General features: G+C 36.6%; 1 protein-coding gene across 4 annotated transcripts in view; it reads left to right on the forward strand.

Moving 5' to 3' along the window:
* Positions 1-21,945, forward strand: part of FOXJ3 (forkhead box J3) — a 141,243-nt gene that overhangs the window by 23,342 nt on the left and 95,956 nt on the right. For all 4 annotated transcript variants that reach the window (XM_043875804.1, XM_043875803.1, XM_043875806.1 and 1 more), the window contains exon 3: positions 21,441-21,765. In XM_043875804.1, coding sequence (XP_043731739.1) covers positions 21,441-21,765 — 325 coding nt within the window. The remainder of the gene's footprint in view (positions 1-21,440; positions 21,766-21,945) is intronic.

Here is a 21,945-nt window from a genome sequence, read left to right on the forward strand (position 1 = left end):
GATAAATGCTGGGCTTAGACTTCCATGTTCTACCCCCATAGTTGCCCTTGAGGGATTGCTGTAGTTCGCAGAGCACAGTCTGAAAATATAACGTAAATTTAACCTGTTAATTAAAAATATTCAGACTGGAATGTGAATTGTTGATGGCAGCACCTACCAGTTACATGTGTTGCAGCTAGCTACCATGTGTTGTTGCTCCCATTTACTTGTTCAGCATATTGATCGCCTAGTATAGTGTCAGGAGCTGTCTGAATGCTGAGGCTGCAGTAGTGAACGTAATGGATTAAAAATTCTGTAATCATTGGGTTTATATTTTGGTGAAGGGATAATTAATAAAATAAGTAACTGTTAGATACTGATAGTGATAAGAGGTAAATGAAAAACAGAGAAAGGGATTAGGAAATTCAAAGATACGTGTTATTTTAGATAGGGTAGCTAGGGAAAGCTTTTATTGAAAAGGTGACATTTGAACAAAGACTTGAAAGAGTGATGGAACAAACCTTTCGTTGGATAGTAGAGGATGAGCATTCTGGGCAGAGGGAACCCAGGAAGTGCTGGGGCAGGAGACTTACTTTGTATGTTGGAAGAATAGTGAGGTCATTATAGCTGGAACAGAGCAAGTGATGAAGAGAGTTGGAATTAACCGGCTTTGGAGGGCAGGAGAGAGAGGAGGGATACAAAATTGTTAAGGGTTGTTAATGTGGAGTCATGGAATCTTCAGGCTTGAAAGAAATTCTGGTGGTTTAGAATGCCACAAAAGAAAAAGTTGCCTTTTTTGTTTTCATATCATTGAATTTTTATCAGACTAAGGCTGATATCCTTTTTCCTCAGTGGGAAAGCTTTACCCTATGCTGTTTTGGCCTTTCCGTAAGGATACATCTTCCAGCTTATAATGGAAATAGGTGGAGTGATGCTTTTCTACCTTGTTGGAGCCCATATGCCCCCACACCCTCACAACAGACACCTGTATAGTTTTGAAAAGAACTTAAAAAGGGCTGTTGTAGAACTACTTTCACTTAAGAGTGATTTCTGCTTAATATGTTGGGAAGAATCATTTTACCCTTTCTTTGAATATTTAAAACTTTAGATATGACCAAATCAGGTTATTTTTGTAGACTTTGATCTTCCACTGATCATAGATTTCCTTAAAGACACTTGTTTGTGGGTTATGCTAACCATGTATTAAAGTCATTTACTGAGATTTTATATCCCTCTATTTGAATGGTTCTGTTTAGGTGAAGCTTATATATGACATTGGATTAGGAATAATAGATACCTAACTTTTTTTGCTTGATAGAATTATATTGGAAGGGATGATGAAAGAGAAAACCATGAATTATTTTATAACTTGCTCATTATGTTATAATTCTTGTGTGTAATACTCTGTAATCAAATTTTTATGTGATGTAGCTATAAATTTAGCATTTAGTTAATAAACTGAGAAGCTCTGTGACACTTGAGTTGAGATACTTAGGATCCTCCTATCCTAATCTTTCATTTTTTTGTAATATTCTGTATGGTCCAGTCCATCTGTGAGGCAGAGAATTCACGTTCTCAGATATATGGGTAGACAACCATTGTTTGTCATTGATTTTTCTAACTGAAAGCCAGCTTTGGTTTGATATAAGGAGGAGAAGAAAAGAATGACTATTTTTTTGGTGACGGGAAGAGAAACTGAATTACTTAAAACCACAATAAACTATTGTCTGCTTTTGCAGAGTCTTTCCCAAGCCAGAAATGGCCTCCCAACTACACTGTCCCAACAGAAGTAGAGTAAGAAGTCTTACAGTAACTCAAACCCAGTGACAAACACTGCTTATTTGCCATAACTCTCTTTGTATATACTACCTTTATGTCTTGTATATACCTTCGTATGCTACCTATATATCTAGAAAGTGACTAACTTCAAGATAGGAAAGCATGTGAGTTGGTGGAGAAGAACCACCATATGGCTGGGAATGAGCAAATTGGGTAAGCAGGTGGTGGGAAGGGTTGTAGGCATAGATGAGAGTGGGAGTGGATTACTTCTGTGAAGTAAAGATAGGGGGTGGAATGAAATCATGTGACAACTAAAAATTTTGTTTGGTAGGAGAAGGTACTTAGTAAGTGAATTAAAACTCTTCCTCTGCCCTTTAAATATTTAGTGTAAGCAAGTTAAATATTGTTTTCTATAGATGATATTTGATCCTTGTTGAATTGAGCATGTTAGAATTATTTTTAAAAATTATGCTCACTCTATTTTTATGATTAAAAAGTAATCATAAATCAATTATTGTAGAAAATTTGGAAAAACAGAGATAGTCATTGTTGATAATGTCTTAGCATGTAATTTTATTCCAGTAGATACTATGTGTGTTAAAAAAAGGTGCCCCAAATTTTCTCTTAAAGAATGGTTGGAAAAGATTTTGTGTTACAGCTAAATTGACTCAATTTTAGTCAGATTGCGCTTAACTAACATTTTGTTCTTTACTTGATAGTGTAGGTAAATTGCATTTTCACAAAAGTTACTATAATAACATCATATACTATTACAGTATAATGAGATTGTTTTCTTTTTATTAGGATTCTGTCAGGAGGCAGAAACCGCACTAGTTATAGGAACAGAGACTTTAGTAGAGTCATTGAGTAGATTTGAAGTTGTTAACTTGATAACAGAATGGATAAAAATAAAAGGACTTAAATTGTCATGGAGCTAGATACTTGCAGAAACAGCTATGAGCCCTAAGGGCTTGGGCACCAAAAGGGAAACCTAGAGACTTAGAGGAAGGGTCCTGTGGAAGCAGTTCAGATCTCCAAGGCAAAGGTACTACATGCTAGTGCTTGTGTTGAGTTCAGAATAGAAATCCCATAGATTTGAAACCCAGAAATCTGGGGAAAGGGTGCTGGCTGGTGCTGGGGTCTTTGAGTAGGGTATGATTAAATTAGTTTCATAAGTGTTAGAAAAACTGCAAACTTTATTACTGCTATGGGGAAGACTTTCTATTGTAGGGGTGAAGAAACCGTTGCTGGGATAGTGTTCCTATGAAGCCCAAAGAAGAGATGGGAAAGCACAAGTATCTCTTTTTCTTCTCCAGGCTTGCAGTCCATCTTTAGTGTTCCCTCTTGGCAGACCCTTATAGGAAATCAGCTGGCAAAGCAGAAATGTGGTTTGCAGGCAGAGTCCCACTTCCAGCATCATTAAGGCAGATGGGGAAGAAGCAATGTGGGTTTGAAACTGAGGGGCAGTAACTTAATAACTTGTTTCGGCAAACTACTAAGAAATACAATGTTAAAAAATGTTTTCTCAGCTCTGTTCTGCAGCCAGTGTTTATATGATTTTAGTAAGGTATTTATTTGCATGTTGCTAAAAAAGTGCTAATTTTATAAATCATGTGATATATATGAGTCACAGGTATTCCTTGCAGTCTGAATCTACTGCATTCATACCCTAAGTTTGAATAGTAGGAGTCTGGATAGTGAATACTGAGTCATCTACGTTATTTAAGTCCTGAGGTTTGAATAGCAAGAGTGAGAGTTCAGGTAATGATGGATATAGTTTCTTTCAGACAGTAGAATCTTAAAAATTTAGCAGAATCTGTTTGCTTACTGAGTTTATGTAAGAGGCTTTGAATCCTGAGGTGAATCTCCTTTTTATTTCCATGTACAGACTCAGTAATAGCAAAAGCTTACTGAAAAAGCAAGTTTTCCTTGAACATTTGTTTTATGTAGACAGGTAAACACATATATGTATAGAACATACTACTTTTACATATTGTAGCATTAGATTTTTTATAATTTGGTATGATTAAAGCAAAATAAAATTGGGTATTTCTTTGGACTTGTTAAAATAGGGCCGTTTCTGCATATCTGAATTGTGTAGCATTTATGAGGATTGACTTTTTGGTTCACATGTGCATTCAGCGTAGGGCACTAGGTTATCAGTAATAACTTTCAAGTATCAGTAGTTTTTGACCTTCTGCCTGAGATCTTTTCCTTTCATTATCTTTTCTATTTTTATGGTTCACACTTAAACCTTTTCCTTTTTGTTACGCTTCTCCCTTAAAGATGCCTTTTATTATTGATCCAGTCTGTTTGTTTATGATGTTAGGGAATACATAGGGATTTTTAGCACCAGAAAAAGCTTGTGTGTTAGTGTCCCAAATGAATTTCCCATCCATCCATTTTCTCATTGCCATTCGATACTGATAACTGTGCTATTTAGAATGACCAGAGAAGGGTAGATTTATTTTAAGGCTTCTTGCTGCCTGGTTTCTAGTAGCAGACTTGGTATTGTTAAGGCAGCTCTGGTATATAGTTGTAGAATCGGGTAGGTATAGGTTCAGATCTCTGCCACATATTATTCATAAGATCTTGGGTAAGTTACTTCACTTCCTAAGTTTTTTTGTAATAGAGTTGTTAATGTTTACCTCACTGGCCTGTTCGGATTCATGGGATACGTACATAAAGCATGTGGCATAGTTTTTCCTCTCTTGTGTTTTCCAGTAGTAGAAAGGGCTTCCCAGGTGGCGCAGTGGTAAAGAATCCACCTACCAATGTAGGAGACATAGATTCGAGCCCGGGTCAGGAAGATCCCCTAGAGAAGGAAATGGCAACCCACTCCAGTATTCTTGTCCGGAAAATTCCATGGACAGAGGAGCCTGGCAGGCTGTAGTCAATGGGGTTGCAAAGAGTTGGACACAACTGAGCGACTGAGCAGGCATTCAAACCCTCAGTAGTAGAAAGCAAAGGGGATCATCATTTTTAGAACAAAAGAGGACATATTTGTATCCTTTGCTCTCAGCTCAAGAACATGGGGTAGAAGAGAATTTCTTTCCTCCTTCTTTCTATTTCCCCCTTTCCCTAAATTCTTATTTTCAAAATTTCTTAAAAATTAAAAAAAATTTTTTTTATTGAAGGATGGTTGATTTTCAGTGTTGTTGTTTCTAGTGTATAGCAAAATGATTTAGTAATGCATACATATATAGGTATATGCTTTTTCAGATATTTTTCCCACTATAGTTTATTACAAAACATATTGAATATAGTTCCCTTTGGTACAGTAGGACCTTGTTGTCTATTTTATATTTAGTAGTGTGTATTTGTTATTCTCAAGCTCCTAATTTATCCTCCCCCATACCTTTTCCCCTCTGGTAACCATAAGGTTTGTTTTCTATGTCTGTGAGTCTGTTTCTGTTTTGTTAAGTAAATTTTATATGTTTTTTTTTTATTGTACATATAAATGACATATATTTGCCTTTCTGTCTGGCTTAATTCACTTAGTTTGGTATTCTCTAGTATAATAATTTACCAGTAGTGTTCAGGTTTGCAACTGACCTCAGGCTAAGGATGTTGCTGACATTTAATATTAGATTTTTATTGTATTTATAATTAATATAGTTTCATGTTTTTAAATCAGTTCCACACAGTGGCAGGAATAACTTGCATTATCATAGCCCGTCATATTTATCAAACTTCTTGGAATTGAAATCCATTAATTTGCGTGTTTAGTTCTGGCATGTTCCAGTTAAATGAAGGGTAGTAATGAGAAACCATCTTAACTTTGACCGTTACAGAAACTTCTCTAAAATACGTTCGGAACTTTCTGGCGTATGTTCTAAAGCTTGCATGTCATGTAGTAGCCAGTAGCGTCATGTGGCTGTTTAAATTAATTAAAAAATATCAGTTCCTCAGTCACTAGCCACATTTTAAGTGCTTGATAGCCACATGGCCACTGACTGTCATGTTGGCTAACGCACAAACATTTCCATTGTTGTAGAAAGTTCTGTTGGATAGTGCTGGTCTAGAGTATCCTAAATGTGATTTAATCTTTGATCTAAGCTGACTTCTAGGGCTTCCTTTTCTGAGCATCAGGTATTGGAGAGTACCATTGACTATTCATTGACATAAGGATGTATAAAAATTATTATTGACTTTGATAGCTAGCTTTGTGGTATTCTTACTAATATACTAGACCAGGCATTTAAGCATTTTAAAATACATTAATTATACTTCCCCTCACAACTCTTTGAGGTTTGTGTGATTATTATTTTCATTTCACAGATGAGGAAACTGAGATAAAAAGCAACTCAAAACATACAGTGAATAAGGGACAGAGCTGGGTTTCATTCACAGGTCTTGCTCCAGGGCCAATGCTCTTAATCACTAAATTCTACTTCTTGGCTGTCAGTATCATAATCAAGGCGTTCTCTTAAATGAGGAATGCTAAAAAATATTCTGCTTAATTGAAGATACTGTTAAAGAGTAAATGCAAAGGGGAAATACCAATGCAGGAAACAAGGAAAAATGATAGAAAAATAGTGATTTAATTTTGAAACACATTATCTAAAATTGAAAAAATCTTTCCTGAAAGGCAGCAGTTTTTTAAAAGGTGGGTGGAGAAATTTAAGTTGTCCTGAATGCATATACATGGAGGGAAATAATATCAGAGGTAATAGAGACTACAAAGCATCACTGAATATACTGGCACAATAAAGGAGGAGTTAAACTCAAAATCTGTGCCTACCAACAGTGCACAGAATATAGAATAATAGTACTGAAAAATAAAAAAAATTTATGATTTGATTTAGTAAAATGTATTTTAGTCAAGTTTTGCTTAGTTACAAGTAGAGGAAGCCAGCACTGGATATATATCCAAAAAAAGTAAAGGAATTTATTTGGTGAATACTGCAGTATTTCATGGAATCCAGAGATAGCTGGATCTCATAATACAACTTAGGTTCTTAGGAACCTAGGCAGTGTATTTTCTTCTCTCTTGCTTTTCCTTGAATGTAACTTATTTCTTCATTTTTTACAAACCAGCTTTTCTTTGCTTTTCTGGCACGTGGCCATCCCATACCTCACAAATACATAGCTTGTTCATTCAGGAGACCAGCCCAAACTGTTTCAGTCCTGATTCTGAATTTCCTGAAGAAGAAAATTCAGACAAGCAGTTTGGGTCAGGTACAGATCCTTTAATTTGTTGTTGTGGTACTGACTTCTAGGGCCCTGGAAATGGAGCCAACACTGAGAAAGGGCTTGGTGAGCTAGGCAAAACTTGACAGAAAGTTTGTGATACAAAGCAACATGTGTTCAGTGTTGGGTAAGAGTTAGGATTTCAAGAGAGAATGTCTTTAGGGTTTAGAGCTTTTCCTTACTGTTATGTTGGTAGTGAATGAAAAACTTAATTCCCATCTTCCTATCTTCATATCAGAACAGAATATCCTTAGGATTGTGTATTTGAAATTGGACTCCTGCTTCAGTTTTGTTTGATTTGATATATATATTTGTATGTATATTTTGTGTATGTCTGTATATATATATATATATATATATATATATATACACACAGACACACATACATATATATTTTTTGCTCAGGGTGCAAGATCTTAGTCCCCTGAAGGAACTGAGCCCATGCCCCTTGCAGTGGAAGCCTGGAGTCTTGGAACCACTGGACTGCTTGGGAAGTCCAGAGTTTGACATGTATATTGAATACTTACTATGTGCTTATTTGTATTCAAGATTCTCATAAAAGCAACAAAAGCAGGGAAAAAAGGTTAGTCTGCCCATAGTAGTGCTTACTTGAGAACCTGAGGGATAGGTGCTGTGGACAGGTCTCTGTGGAAGGTTATATCTCTAAATAGAGATTTAAGCAGAGGAACCCATTTCTTTGTAGTATGTTAACATTCTTCCTTCCCACCTCCCACATAGCTTAAAGTGGGGGAGAGCTTAAAGTGATTAGCTGTGTAAAAAAGCACAATCCATGCAGGTTATGGAAAGATGATACTACTTGAGTAAATGGAGACTGAGATAAACATAGTGCTTCTTAATATATTATAGGTAGGTCTGTAGAAAATTGAAAACAACAACAGCAACAACAAAAAAAAAACAAGAAGAAAAGCCCATGTAATAAAACGAGAGGAATGCTGGTTTGGAAGCCATATAAAATGGGGATAATCATTCATATTTCCTTGCAACACAGATTAGTTATGTTTGTTTTTGATACCAAGAAGAAACCTAAAGGATATAAATTCATGAAGGAAGATTATTACTGCCTTTCAGATTGGTTTTAGACATTTTACTGGGTATGGAGTAGTATACTCATTATGATTTTCCTGATGACTGATGATGTTGAACATCTTTTAATGTACTTAATGACTACTTGTATGCCTTTGTTCCAGTCTTTTGCACATTTTAAAACTGTATAGTTTGTCTTTAAATTGCATTGTAAGAATTCCTTAGATATTATGGATGCAAATTATTTTGTTAAAAAGTAAAATTTTGATAGCATCCAATTTTTTCTTTCATAGTGTTTTGTTTTTATGTCTTAGCTGAGAAATCCTTGTTGTTGTTCAGTTGCTCAGTCGTGTCTTTGTGACCCCATGGACTGCAGCATGCCAGGCTTCCCTGTCCTTCACCATGTCCCGGAGCTTGCTCAAACTCATGTCTTGAGTCGGTGATGCCATCCAGCCATCTTGTCTTCTGTTGTCCCCTTCTCCTGCCTTCAGTCTTTCCCAGCCTCAGGGTCTTTTCTAATGAGTCAGCTCTTTGCATCAGATGGCCAAAGTATTGGAGCTTCAGTTTCAGCATCAGTCCTTCCAGTGAATATTCAGGGTTGATTTCCTTTAGGATTGACTGGTTTGATCTTCTTGCTGTCCAAGGATAAAACCTTAGCCACTCCAAATTGCAAACTTTTTTTTGTTTTATTGAGATATGATTGACATGGTACAGTTTGATCTTTGACATATATACATACCCATAAAATCATTACCACAACATGTCAGTCATTTTCAGAAGTTACCTGGTGTCCCTGTGATTCTTCCCTCTTATCCCTCTCTCTACAAGATAGCAGTTGATCTGCTTTTGTTTGTATTTTCTAGAATTTTATAGAAATGGAATCATATGGTATGTATTCTTTTTTGGTCTGGCATCTTTTATTCAGCACAGTTATTTTAAGATTCATGTATGTCTCTGCAGGTATCAATAGTTTATTCTGTTCCATTGGATTTATATATAGAAATTTGCATATTCATTTACCTGATGATGGATTTTTAGATTGTTTCCAGCTTTAACTGTTACAAATAGAAATGCTGTGAACATTTGTATATATGTCTTTGTGTGGACATATGATTTATTTTGGATAAGTACCTTGGAGTGAAATAACTCTTAGCACTTGATGGGTGCATGTATAACTTTAGCAACTGTCAAAACTTTTAGAAATGGTACCATTTTATATTCCCACCAGCAATGTATGAGAGTTCCATTTGCTTCATGTCCTTGTTAGTACTTTGTATGGCCAGTCTTTTGATTTTAGCCATTCTAGCAGGTATGCAGTGATACCTCAGTGTAGTTTAATTTGCAGTTCCTTAATAACCAATGATGTTGAGTATCTTTTCTTGTGCCATAACATACTTACCTTCTTAGTTGAAGTATCTGTTCAAATCTTTTGCCCATTTTTAAAAATTGAATTTTCTTTATCAGTGAGTTTTGAGAGTTCTTTATATATTCTGGATACAAGTTCTTCTTAAGATATATGCTTTGCAAATGTTTTCTTCCAGTCTGTGGCTTGTCTATTTGTTCTAACAGTGTGTTTGGAAGAATATAAATTTTTTATTTGATAAAGTGTAATTTGTCAGTTGTTTTATGAATTGTGATTTTTCATGTCATATCTAAAAAGTGTTTGCCTAACCAAATGTTACAAAGATTTTCTCTTATGATTTCTTCTGTAAGTTTTATAGTTCTAGTTTCTACATTTAGTTCTGGGATTCATTTATCAAGTTTTTGTGTATGATGTGAGGTAAGGGGTCATTGTTAACTTTTCTTCCCATACAAGTAGCCAGGCAGTTGTTTCAGCACCAATTTTTGGAAGTCTTTCCTTTCCCTGCCAACTTGTCTTGGCACATTTATCGAAAATCACTTGGCTGTATATGTTGGGTCTATTTTTGGATTCTGTTCTGTTGATTTATGTATCTATTCTTTCACCAAAACCACTTGTCTTGATTACTGTGGTTTTGCAGTAAGTCTTGAAATCTGAGTCTTAAGTACTTTGTGCTTTACAGGTTGAGGAAAGAGGTCGATAATCCTGTATTTGCTTAGTGATGGGTTAAACATTGAGATAAAGACAGATGCTCATATATATGAATTACCAGTTAAATTTTTAGAAGATGGTAAAGAACTGTGGCTTCCTTGAGCACTTGGGAGGAAATAGTTCTGCTGAGGAAAGATGGTGGCCGTTATGGAAGACGTTTCTTGTAAGGAGAAGAAGATAAAGTCGGTGTTAAAGACAGCAAAGGTAGTCTTTAAAGTGAGGATGGCAAGAAACAAGAAGTAGAAACAAAGAATATAAGGTCCTTATGAGCCAGTAGTGAAATAAGCGAGATAATTCTCCCCTGGAGTCTATGCTGCAGCAATTTGAACAGGTTATTAGTAAATGTTTCACCCTACATTGAATGGGATTTCTATGAAAATTAATCCTCTTCAGACCTCTTCATACCACAGAATGATAATCAGTATTAATGTATTATATTAATTGATAGTGATTGATGTGCTGTTAGAAAAGAAGGTCTTATTTATATATTAGTTAATAGGTAGCATCTTAAACTTTTTGGTATCAAAAATTATTTAGTGTTCAAAGAGCATGCATTTGTGACTTTTATCTATCAAAATTGATTGTATTGAAAAGTTAAAACTAAAACAAAATTAAAATATTTATTAATTTACATAGATATAAAGTAAACTAACTATATGTTAACATAAAGAACATAATATGAAAAATCATTGTATTTTCCAGAACAAAAATTTAGAAGATTAGTGTTGCTTTACATTTTTGCAAATTTTTAAAATGTCGGGCTTCATAGAGATAGCTGGATTATATTCTGTGCCTCTTCATTCAGTGTCTTTTGATAACACCCATCACATAGCATCTGAACAGCTCCACTGTACACTTTTGAGAGGATGACAATGAAGAAGACAAATAATATCTTACTCTGAAAACTGTTTTGATCCTTTAGATCCCCCTAAAGGGTTTGGACTATACTTGAGGACCACTGAGCCATAAACATCATATGTAGCAGCTTAAGCTGTTTCTTTAGCATTTTTTGTATATCACACTTAACACTTAAAAATTAAATGGGCTCACCTTCCATGATTTTTAACCTTCTGCTAACATGGATGCCACATTATTGGTATAATGTCATGGAGGCAGTGTGTATGGAGAGATCCAGTAAATGTTGTATATGGTGAGTTGAAGCAGTATGGTTACAGAGAGGTCAGGATAAACACTTAAATGGGTAAATACATGTTACTCAGAGGACGTTTTGGAGAAGGCAGTGGCACCCCACTCCAGTACTCTTGCCTGGAAAATCCCGTGGATGAAGGAGCCTGGTAGGCTGCAGTCCATGGGGTCACAAAGAGTCGGACACGACTGAGTGACTTCACTTTCACTTTTCACTTTCATGCATTGGAGAAGGAAATGGCAACCCACTCCAGTGTTCTTGCCTGGAGAATGCCAGGGACGGCGGAGCCTGGTGGGCTGCCGTCTATGGGGTCGGACACGACTGAAGCGACTTAGCAGCGGCAGCAGCAGAGGACGTTTATTATTGCACGAAAGTGAAAGTCACTCAGTCGTGTCCCAACTCTTTGCGACCCCATGGAATTCTCCAGGCCAAAATACTGAAGTGGGTAGACTTCCCCTTCTCCAGGAGATCTTCCCAACCCAGGGATCAAACCCAAGTCTCCCGCATTGCAGGCAGATTCTTTACCAGCTGAGCCACAGGGGAAGACTTCTCCATCGGATCTTCCCGACCCAGGAATCGAACCTGGGTCTCCTGCACTGCAGGTGGGTTCTTTACCAACTGAGCTATGAGAGAAGCCCTTATTATTGCATATACACGTATTTTAAAAAAACTGAGTATAAGAACTATTGTGATAGCAGATTCTGTTTTGGTTTTTAAGTAACATGTAAAGATGCCTTTGAGTATTCTTATATCAAAGAGATTCTTGTTCATTAGCTTTCCAGCTACTCAAGACACATAGAGATTCTAATATGTAGAGTGAAATATAAATGCAAAATACAGTACTTACATGATGACAGAATGTAGTTCAGTGGTTAATGTCCAGAAATATTTGTTTTTTCCTCCTTAAATTGTAGAGTAAAATATTTTTAAGGTGAAAATTACATATATAGCATAAAGGTATTTTGACAGTATGATTCCTAAGCTTTAGCTCAGATGTACTTCTAACTTTGAGTATGGCTTGTATGAATTTATGAATCTCAGATTATATATTTGAGTAATAGAGTAATTTGGAGAGAATCTAGAGAAGAGCAGTAACTATATTATGGTTCTTAATTCAGATCCTATTGGAGTTCTGGACATTAAACTTTGAGAAGGAACCCAAATGGTGTTAATACTGTAAATAATATGAAGCATCATTGTGATGATGACTGGTTAGAGTCATCATCACAATTCTGACCAGTTCTCATATTCCAAGATAGACTTTAAAGAAATTTTCTTCTGTAGTGAGGGAGATATAGATTAGCCTGTTAAAATATTATTATTTCAAACACAGTGAATTACTACATACTTTTTGTGAACTTTTCTTCCCTTGGAGATAAAGAATATTGTTGGTCTCCAAAACAGGTCTCCAAACCAGGGCTTTTAAAAATAATATAATGAGGTTCTTTTTCATCTCTGATTTTATGATAGGTACCTCTGAAACCACAATTGTGCTTGCAAATGGCAGTTGCCTCACTAAATCCCTCAAGTTTTTGCATAAGCTTTGTTGTGAATATTCTTGGAATTATAGGGGTGAAACAAAAGTTGTGAAGGTCAAGAGTTTTGACTTGTGAACTTGTTCTATTTGTGTATTGGATTTCTTATCCTAAATTATGATTCTTCCCACCTGTATTCTCACTTCAAACTAGTGAGGATTTTTGTAGCTTGTCTTTTAAAAAGATCATTAGTCATTGGAAGTTTAAAGGCTCAGTCATTCATGCCTTAGTGGTGATTAGTTTGATGCTGTCCACTTTCCTTCTAAATAGAGCAGAGATCAACTGCTTTGAAAAGGTGAGAGTGTTTACTGTAAGAGAAGAGCAAGTTATTAATTTTGGAGCTTATAATACCAACTTCAGGGATGAATTTTGGAGGCTTATGTCAGTGTGAGATGGGAGAGCCAAGATAAAGATGCTATTTAGATGTATGCCTGATGTAAACCATGTACATTGAATTTTATCAGGAACAAACTGGTTCTATGCCAGGAAAACGGAAAATTTTATTTCTTTTTTTCCCTTGTTATACTTCTTTCTCTCTGCTGCAAAATATCCAGCTGAGGCTTTTATACTTTTAGAACTTTGGATTTTTAGAACTCCTTTATAGAATAAATAAGATTTTGTGGGCTGTTTCAGGAATCCTCATCATAGAATCTTATTTCTGTGGGAAAAGCATATTTTCAGTTTTCATACGCAGTCTACAAACAATTTAAAAACGCAACCCTTTCTGGGTCATTTCTTTGGAGTAAATAATTGAATGAGGGGCTCATTTCCATTGAGGTTGATAAATGATTATTGTGTGATTTAGGGCATGTCAGTTTAAAACCACTGAGTAAGAGTGACAGTCACTTAAAATTTAGAAAATTCTGAAGAGTAGGAATTTGATGAAAATCGGTAATATTTATTGAATGCTTATTTACAGAACTCTTCTTCAGTCAGTTCAGTCGCTCAGTCATGTCCGAGTCTTTGCGACCCCATGGACTGCAGCACTCCAGGCCTCCCTGTCCATCACCAGTTCCCAGAGTTTACCCAAACTCATGTCCATTGAGTCAGTGATGCTATCCAACCATCTCATCCTCTTTCGCCCCCTTCTCTTCCAGCCCTCAATCTTTCCTAGCATCAGGGTCTTTTCAAATGAGTCAGCTCTTTGCATGAGGTCTTCTTAGTGGTTTGTATATATATCTCATTTAATCCTCACAACAGTTCTTTGGGGGTGGGTACTGTTTTTATCCTCACCTTACAAAGGAGGAAACTGAGGCATAGTGAGGCTAATTTACTTGTTTAAGGTCATATAACTTAAAGTGAAAGAACTTGGATTTCAGTACAGGCAGTTTGCTCCAGAGCCTGTGTTCTTTTTTTAAAAAAATTAATTTATTTTTAATTGAAGGATAATTGCTTTACAATATTGTGTTGGTTATTGCCATACATCAACATGAATCAGCCATAGGTATAGTATGTTCCCTCCCTCTTGCAACTCCCTCCCACCCCCTACCTCACCCCACCCCTCTAGGTTGTCACAGAGCCTGAGTTCTTTCAGTCATAAAACAGAGCCTGTGTTCTTAATCACCATATCTTTTCTAAAGTAGGATGTTGGCTATGTTATTTTGCTGAAATTGAACTAAGAAACTTTGGCTTTGCTGGTATGTGATAACTAATTTTCAAAAATAACAGCAGCTACTTTTGCTTGGAATAACTTAAATTGCTTCAGTTATACATGAAAAAAAATTTTTTTTTAATGTCACATGCTTCCAAAATATAAGGTCAATCTGTAGGTAGATTATTTTTTTACTTTTTAGGTTTCTGCCGCAATATGCCTTGGGTACCCAAATATCTACATGTACTCTTCTTCCTATAAATAGAACTCCCTTCCCTCTTTCCCAAGAGAAACAACCTAGAATTTTTTACAGTTATTATATCCAGCTGAAATTCTAAGTTCTCTGGGTGCTTTCACTTTGATTAGATCCCAGAGTGGCTTCTTGGTTTATGGTAGAGGAGAAGGAATAGAACAAAAGCAGTAAAAGCTGTTAGTTAGAAAATGGGATAATGAGAAGCACAAAATAGTCACAGGCCATCTTGATTATAAAATCCTCCTGGGCAGCAGTGGTAGAGCCTCACTCCATGGCAGTGTAGTAAGCTCCTTGATTCCGCTCTTTGGGCTCTGCATTGTCCCTGTGCCCCCTGAGGGGACTCACCTTGTGTAGTATCCCCGGTGGCCACATCTGAGGTGGGTATGGGCGAAGATACCCTTTCTGGGAAATGCACAGCTTTATAGCTCACTTCTTACTGATTAGCTTGGGTATTATTTTGGATGCCTAAGAGACTTTTGCAGTCTAGGCACCCCCTTACCCCCATACAGTTATTTTAAAAAGCTTAATTTTCTAAACTTTTTGCTACTTTGAGCCAAAGGACATGCCTAGGCAGAATTTTTTTAATGTGAAGACTCTGCCCTCTGTGCTCCAAACTTACCCCAGGAACTTCTAACCTGGTACCATGGAATACCTTCAAAGTCTGGTGAAACCTGTGGACCCTTCTCAGAATAAGGTCTCAAAATTCATAAAATAAGATACTTAGGATTATAAAAGAAACCAATTAATTATATTAGCAACATAATAACTTTATAACAGTAATATGTGTATCTTTGAATTGACACATTAAGTAAAAAATCTAATGGCAAATCTTAATACACGGTCATAAATTTGAAGTAGTGAATTTAGAAAGTTGAGATTCTGGAACATTTATCACATTATATGAATATATTAGTGATTTTTGTTGATGGCAGAGTCATGGATACTGTTAATGCTACTGTGATTTGTTATCTACTTCTCATAATTAAAGAAATTGCTTAGTTTCAGTTACAAGTTAGTGGAAATAAAGACTGTATTTCCCCCCATCCAGGTTCTTTTCGCCTCTTTTAGATCCTGAGGGAATGATGGCTCTGGCGAGGCCATTGAGGTAATAATAGTCTTGGGTAGAAAGTCCGCACCCTCCCAGCATTGCTTTTGTGTGGCAGGACAGCACTCTTCTCTATTGCTAAGGCTGCAGTGTTCCAGCTGTCACTCAGGTACTTCAGTTTGCTCTTTCAGAAGCAGTTTGTGGTTGTTTTTTTTTTTTTCCAACCATGTAGGGCTTCAAATTATAGGACTTTTAGCTTGAACTGCAGGCCATAGGCAGGGAGTACCTCCCTTAGCAAATCTGCGTTTTCTCCATCTCTGCTTGCAACTCTTAATTGAAGTTAATTTCTCTTTTAAGACTTTGTTTTAATTAACTAGAAGGAGGCAACACATGCCAGTATTCTCGATTTTTCCTATAGTAGTTCTCTACTTGCTATATAGCCTCAGTTTGCATATGATCTGTTTTCCAGTTACAGTGGGTGACAATTTGACCAAATCCTTCGTCACTCTTTAGTAAGTGTTACCAATTTTCCATCCTGCAGTATTAGAGTTCTTAATGTTTACCACATCAACTCCTCTAAGAGAGTGTCTTATTTTAGGTCCTATTACTTGTATCACCTCACTTCCATGTCCTACATTCCATGTTTGTTAGTAGTTGCATTCACCTGCTGGTAGAGTTCTTTTTATAGTAGTTAAACACGTAAAACTTCCCTGGTAGCTCAGTGGTAAAGAATCCGCTTGCAGTACAGGAGATATGGGTTCGATTCCTCACTTGGCATTAAAGGAAATGGCAATGCACTCCAGTATTCTTGCCTGGAAAATACTATGCACAGAGAAGCCTGGCAGACTACAGTCCATGGGGTCGCAAGAGTTGGACATGACTTAGCGACTGAACAACAGCAGACATATAAAAAGTCTGGAAGGTAGCAGTTCAGGAGGACTAGGATGGCAGCTTCACAGTTGGTTCACCAAAAAATCAGGGACCCAGATCCCTTCTTTCTGCTCCATGTCTTCAGCATATGACTTCCATTTCCACAGATCACTTTATGGCCAAAGATGACTGTTGGCACTCTAGCAGTTGTATCCACATTCAGGATAGGGCAAAAGGTGTAATAGTATCCAGAATAAAATTTGGGTTGTAGTCTTAAGGAAGAAGGCCACAGCAGGTATTAGGTGGCAGTTAGTGGTCTCTGCCATCGACCTTGCTTCTGATTGCCTTGAGTGCTGACACACAGTAACAGGAATTATGTTTTAAAATGTTTAAATATATATATGTATTTTGACCCCCTGAGATGCATGTGATCAGAATTACTGCTGTGGTAATTACAAGGATTTCTTTTAAGTTCCCAGTTGCTCAGTTTTTCACATGATACCAAGTCTTAAGATAAAATGCCAAGTGCTAGGAATGGAGGGGGAAGATTCAGGCATATCTAGGTCACAACATCATAGCCCTCATTATTCTTATTTTCCTTGATATCTTCCTCTTAGGTCCATTTAGGAAAGCCAACAATATCTCTACCCATTTCGCATTTTTTCATTCCTATTGAAGTCTTGAACTTTTTCTTTGTAAGCTTTGGTTACTCCTCAGGTATTAGGGAAATTACACAGGGAAGCCAAGCAACAGGCTGAAGTAGCTAAAATGTGAATTTGTGATGGAATCAGTGGCAGTATTTCATTAAGTGGGGTCAGAACCCCCTTCCTCCTCCTGTGTCATGACTTAGGGTGGAGTTGGTATATCTTGATACTCTTCACCTTTTCATTGTATGCAGAGAAAATTGCTCATGCAACTCCTTTTAAGCAATAGATACCATTATATATTTAAGAACTTCGGACATAATTTCTTCATGCCTTGCTTTATCCTACACATAACATTATCTCACCTTTGCTTCCATCTCCCCGTTTTACCTACTCTTCTAGTAGAGCTTTCTGTTTCTGCATAGTGCTACTTGTCAGTCTGTGCTGAGTCATGCTTTTTTTCCAGCTCGTAAAGGACTTCAGTCTTGTGGTTATCCTTCCTCATACTGTTGAGTCCTCTTCTTTTACCTCTTGCTTTAGCTTGTAAACATGTTTGATCTTGTTTGTTTGGGGAGGAGCATACCCACACCTTCATTGGATAGTCACAGTTCCGAGCATTTAAGCACCCTTTACCTACTGTATTCCTAGGCATTGCAGGAACAGAAGAGAATTAGAAAGTTCCTTCTGAGGAGTTCATGGCCTCATGAGAGAGTTAAAGATAACTTAATTCTGTGTAAGTTCTGTAATAGAAGTATTTATAGGGGTAACATCTAGTTCAGTTTAGGAGATGGAGAATAAGAAGAGTAGATTGACAAGACTTTCTGGAGGGGGAGGTAGGGGAAAAGGAAGTGAGGATAGAAAGCTTATCATGTAATTGTACATGTAAAAACAGCATGGTCGAGCCAAACTGAGGTTATAATTGCTCTAGGAATTTATCAAGAAGGATTAATAAAAGGTTAATGAAAGCTAAAGTAGTTGAAAATGAGGCATTTAGAATTAGTGTAATAGGAGAAGAGGAACCATTGAAAGCTTTTGGGCACAATGACAGGAAAACGTTGCTGACTTTTCTTTTCGAGTATATGCATGGACCCTGGAGGCGCTTAGTAGGGAGGAATCAGAGCCTACGAGGCCAGCTAGGAAGCTTCGGGAATGAGGTGAGGTAATGAGGGCCTGACATTTCTTAACCAGATTTCCATAACCAGATTCCTCAGAGCCTCTCATGCTGTTTTTAAATCTGTCACCATCTGTTCTCTTATACAAGTGGACTTCTGTCATCACCATTCCATTGAGAGGTTTCTTTCTAAAGTTACTTGATGATCTGGCCAAATCTAATGGTCATTTTTTTGTCTTCTCGGTGGAGAACCACTGTAGCAACCAGCCTAAGCAGCAACAATGGAGACACTTTTTATCTCCCCAACAAGAATATGTAAAATTGAACAAACAGCAAAGAAAACAGAAACCCAGTTTTTCAGATTTTAAATTTAAGAGAGATTTTTATAGTCTGCTTCAAATTACAGTAGAGCTAGTAAACATAAGCACAACAGTGGAATACTTTTTACTCATGATGTCTTTGACTAGGCACAAATTCTTCCCAGCCTATTTAGATCTTAACCTACTTCAAGTCTTAGCTAAAGTTCTTCCTTCTATGTTTCTTAAGGCTGCAGCCCATGTTGTCTTCTACTTTTTTCTGAACCATTACAGAACCCATAGCTCTTTTTCAACTCTTTTTTTGTATTTGACTTTCCTAGTTGGAGTATAGGTTCCTGGAGGATAGAAATTTTATCTTAATTGCTGTGTGTATAAAATTTTACTCTAGGATAATCTTGTACACTTGTGTAATTATAAATTCTTGTTAAATGTTATAACAGTATTAAGTACTTAGTGTATGTTCATGTTTTATTACTGAGATTCTCATAAAGTCTCAGTGGCACTGGTGGAAGGAAACAGAAGTTAGAGATGGTTTTCAATAGGGAGCATCCGCAATATCAGTTATATTCCAGTTTGCAATGTACTTTTACATTATCTTTGAAAATGTGACTAGCTGCGTGGGGAATTTGAACAAAATAAAGCTATTTGGTAGAGACTTAATTGAGGCCAATATGATGACAGCCTGGTTTAATAATAGCCAATGCTTGTAGAATAAAATGTGAATAATAATAGCAGCAACTATCAATACTGTCATCACCACCACTAAGAGCTAACATTTATTGCCTGTTTATTGTTTGCCAGTCACTGTACTTTATATCAGCAAGAGGTAGATACTATTATTCTAATATTATGAATAGGTATGGTAGAAAAACTGCTAGATTGGGCATCAGGAGCTCTGAGCTCTGGTTTTAGTTCTACTGTTAACTATTTGTATGAATTAATTTTTCATCTTTAGATTGAAGCGACTGTTCTCTGACCTTTGGGTACTTTGCCTACTCTTTGACATTCTGTGATCTCTAAATTATCTTGGCTCCTTATTCCACAAGTTTCTATAACTTCTTTCATTCTGGAAACAGGCATTTCTGGCTGAGATTGTAGAACAGGAGGGTTAGGTTTTTTTTAGATCTCTGAAGGTGCTGTATAGAGGAATTTAAAGTTCAGGTTTCAGAGGAATGCATTTTGTAGAGATGGGAATGGAAAATGAAAAATGTAAAACTGTTGATCAGAATATAAGAAAAAGAATATCTGGTAATGCAGATAGAATCCTCATGGCTGTCTCTTGATTTTACTGCTATTGCTTAATCTTGTTTACTTTATGGTTCATTAGTACCCTCCCTAGATACTCTTAGAGCAATATTATTAACTAACACTTGTTGAGTGTTTCTTCCTAGTGTAAGTTACCCATTTAATTTTTAATTCTCAAAGTAGTATTTTAACCATAGGTACTATTATTGTTTCATTTAACAGATGAGCTGCGGTTTAGAGATACTAACATTTTCACAGTCTCACAGATAGTAACTTGTAGATTATGTACTTGAGTTCTCGTCTGCTTGACTCTAGAATCTGTGTTCTTTATCAGTTCTACATTGCCTTCCAGAAGTTCAGATCCTAAGCACAAAGTGTAGGTTGTTTTTTGCCTGTGGTCATTTGGAATGAAGGGTATATGTGGGATTTTCTTTGCCACAATTTTTTTCTTTTTACTGAGATATTTTAAGTTTCCTATTTTGTTTTCTTTTTTCCTTTATTTTCATATCAGTTAGAAGTCTTTCATGCCTCTCTGCTTTGTTGTCAGGCTCACTTTTCCTGCTTCTTTGATCCCAGGGTAGGAAAGTTTGTACCCTTTGTTGAAAGTTAGCTATGCTAGTGTGAAGTGTCAAGCTTTGTTTCTATATTTTATCTTCCATTCTTAGAGCAGCTTCCTTCTCTCTCCAGAATATGTGTTAACCTGGCAGGTGTTGTTTTTTCTTTTTTCCTTCTTTGAATGGTAATGGTTTGAAATTTTTCAGCCTTGGAGAGAAATAGATTACAGAATCCAGATTACTGGATGTTTTTGTAAGGCTGTCCTTGAGTTTTTAATGCTTCTTTTCCAGCTTTTCATTTATGTGACTTTATCTCTTATATCCTATACTCCCAGATCTTAGTTTTTTTAAAGCTTATTCTTTGACTTTTTTTTTTTTTTTAACCGCATGGTGCTGCCCATTCTCCATTTCTGTATTTCATCGGTGTCCTTGAGTTTGCATTCCTCTTTTCAGTCAACTCCCCCAGCTAGCTTGCCTCCTTGCTATTCTTGTCTACCCTGCTTTGCTGTTCCTACCTCCCACCTGCTCAGCTATACCTTCTTTCCTCCATGTAAATTCCTGTGCCTCTTTCTCAATTACTGCTCTGACCTCTTGCCTACACTTTACTTTTGGTATTCTTTTATATGATTTCCCTAAAATTTATGTAGAAGAAATGCCAGATATGTAGTCCTAAGTTTTAAAAGGGCCTGTGGTGTTGGTGAGTAAAGAGCTGGACTGCAGACAGATTTTTTTTCGTACTGTGATCCTGTCTCTCTGTTCAAAGTGACAGAGTTGTTTTAAGAAAACTGACATAAAAATCGCTTTGTGTGTATGCATTTTTCTATCTCTTGGATAGTTTCAAACCAAATTTGTTGTGTTTTGGAGAGGAAGAAATTAAGAAAAAAGATTGGAAATGTTAATCCCTTAAATATTCTGTCTGGTCATTAATATGCTCAATCTTTTTCCTCCAGATTTAACTCAGGCTTTCCCTCACTTTGGAACTCCTAGATTTGTGAATATTGGATATTTTGAGAAGCAGGGGTTCTTTCCTTGATATTGACTAAGGAGTCTATTTACCTTCAGGATGACATCTGAACTGGAGAGCAGCCTAACATCTATGGACTGGTTACCACAGCTCACCATGAGAGCAGCCATCCAAAAATCTGATGCTGCACAAAATGCACATGGAACAGGAATTTCCAAGAAGAATGCACTCCTTGACCCAAATACAACCCTGGACCAGGAAGAAGTCCAACAGCACAAAGATGGGAAACCTCCATACAGTTATGCCAGCCTCATTACATTTGCAATTAATAGCTCACCCAAAAAGAAAATGACTCTGAGTGAGATTTACCAGTGGATTTGTGATAACTTCCCGTATTATAGAGAGGCTGGCAGTGGTTGGAAGGTAAGGATTTTATTTAAGTTTTTATTTTTATACTGTGAACAGGAACAGTATTAGCTTCTACTGAAGGTAAAGCTTTGTGGAGGTTTATGTAATTAAAGATGAAATTCTGATTACTAGTAATTTTTAGGATGTAAAAGAAATGTTTTTAATTCAATGAATAACTATTTTTGGTAGAATATT

The sequence above is a fragment of the Cervus elaphus genome, chromosome 20, assembly GCF_910594005.1.
Source record: "Cervus elaphus chromosome 20, mCerEla1.1, whole genome shotgun sequence".
In the NCBI taxonomy this organism is placed as follows: Eukaryota; Metazoa; Chordata; class Mammalia; order Artiodactyla; family Cervidae; genus Cervus; species Cervus elaphus.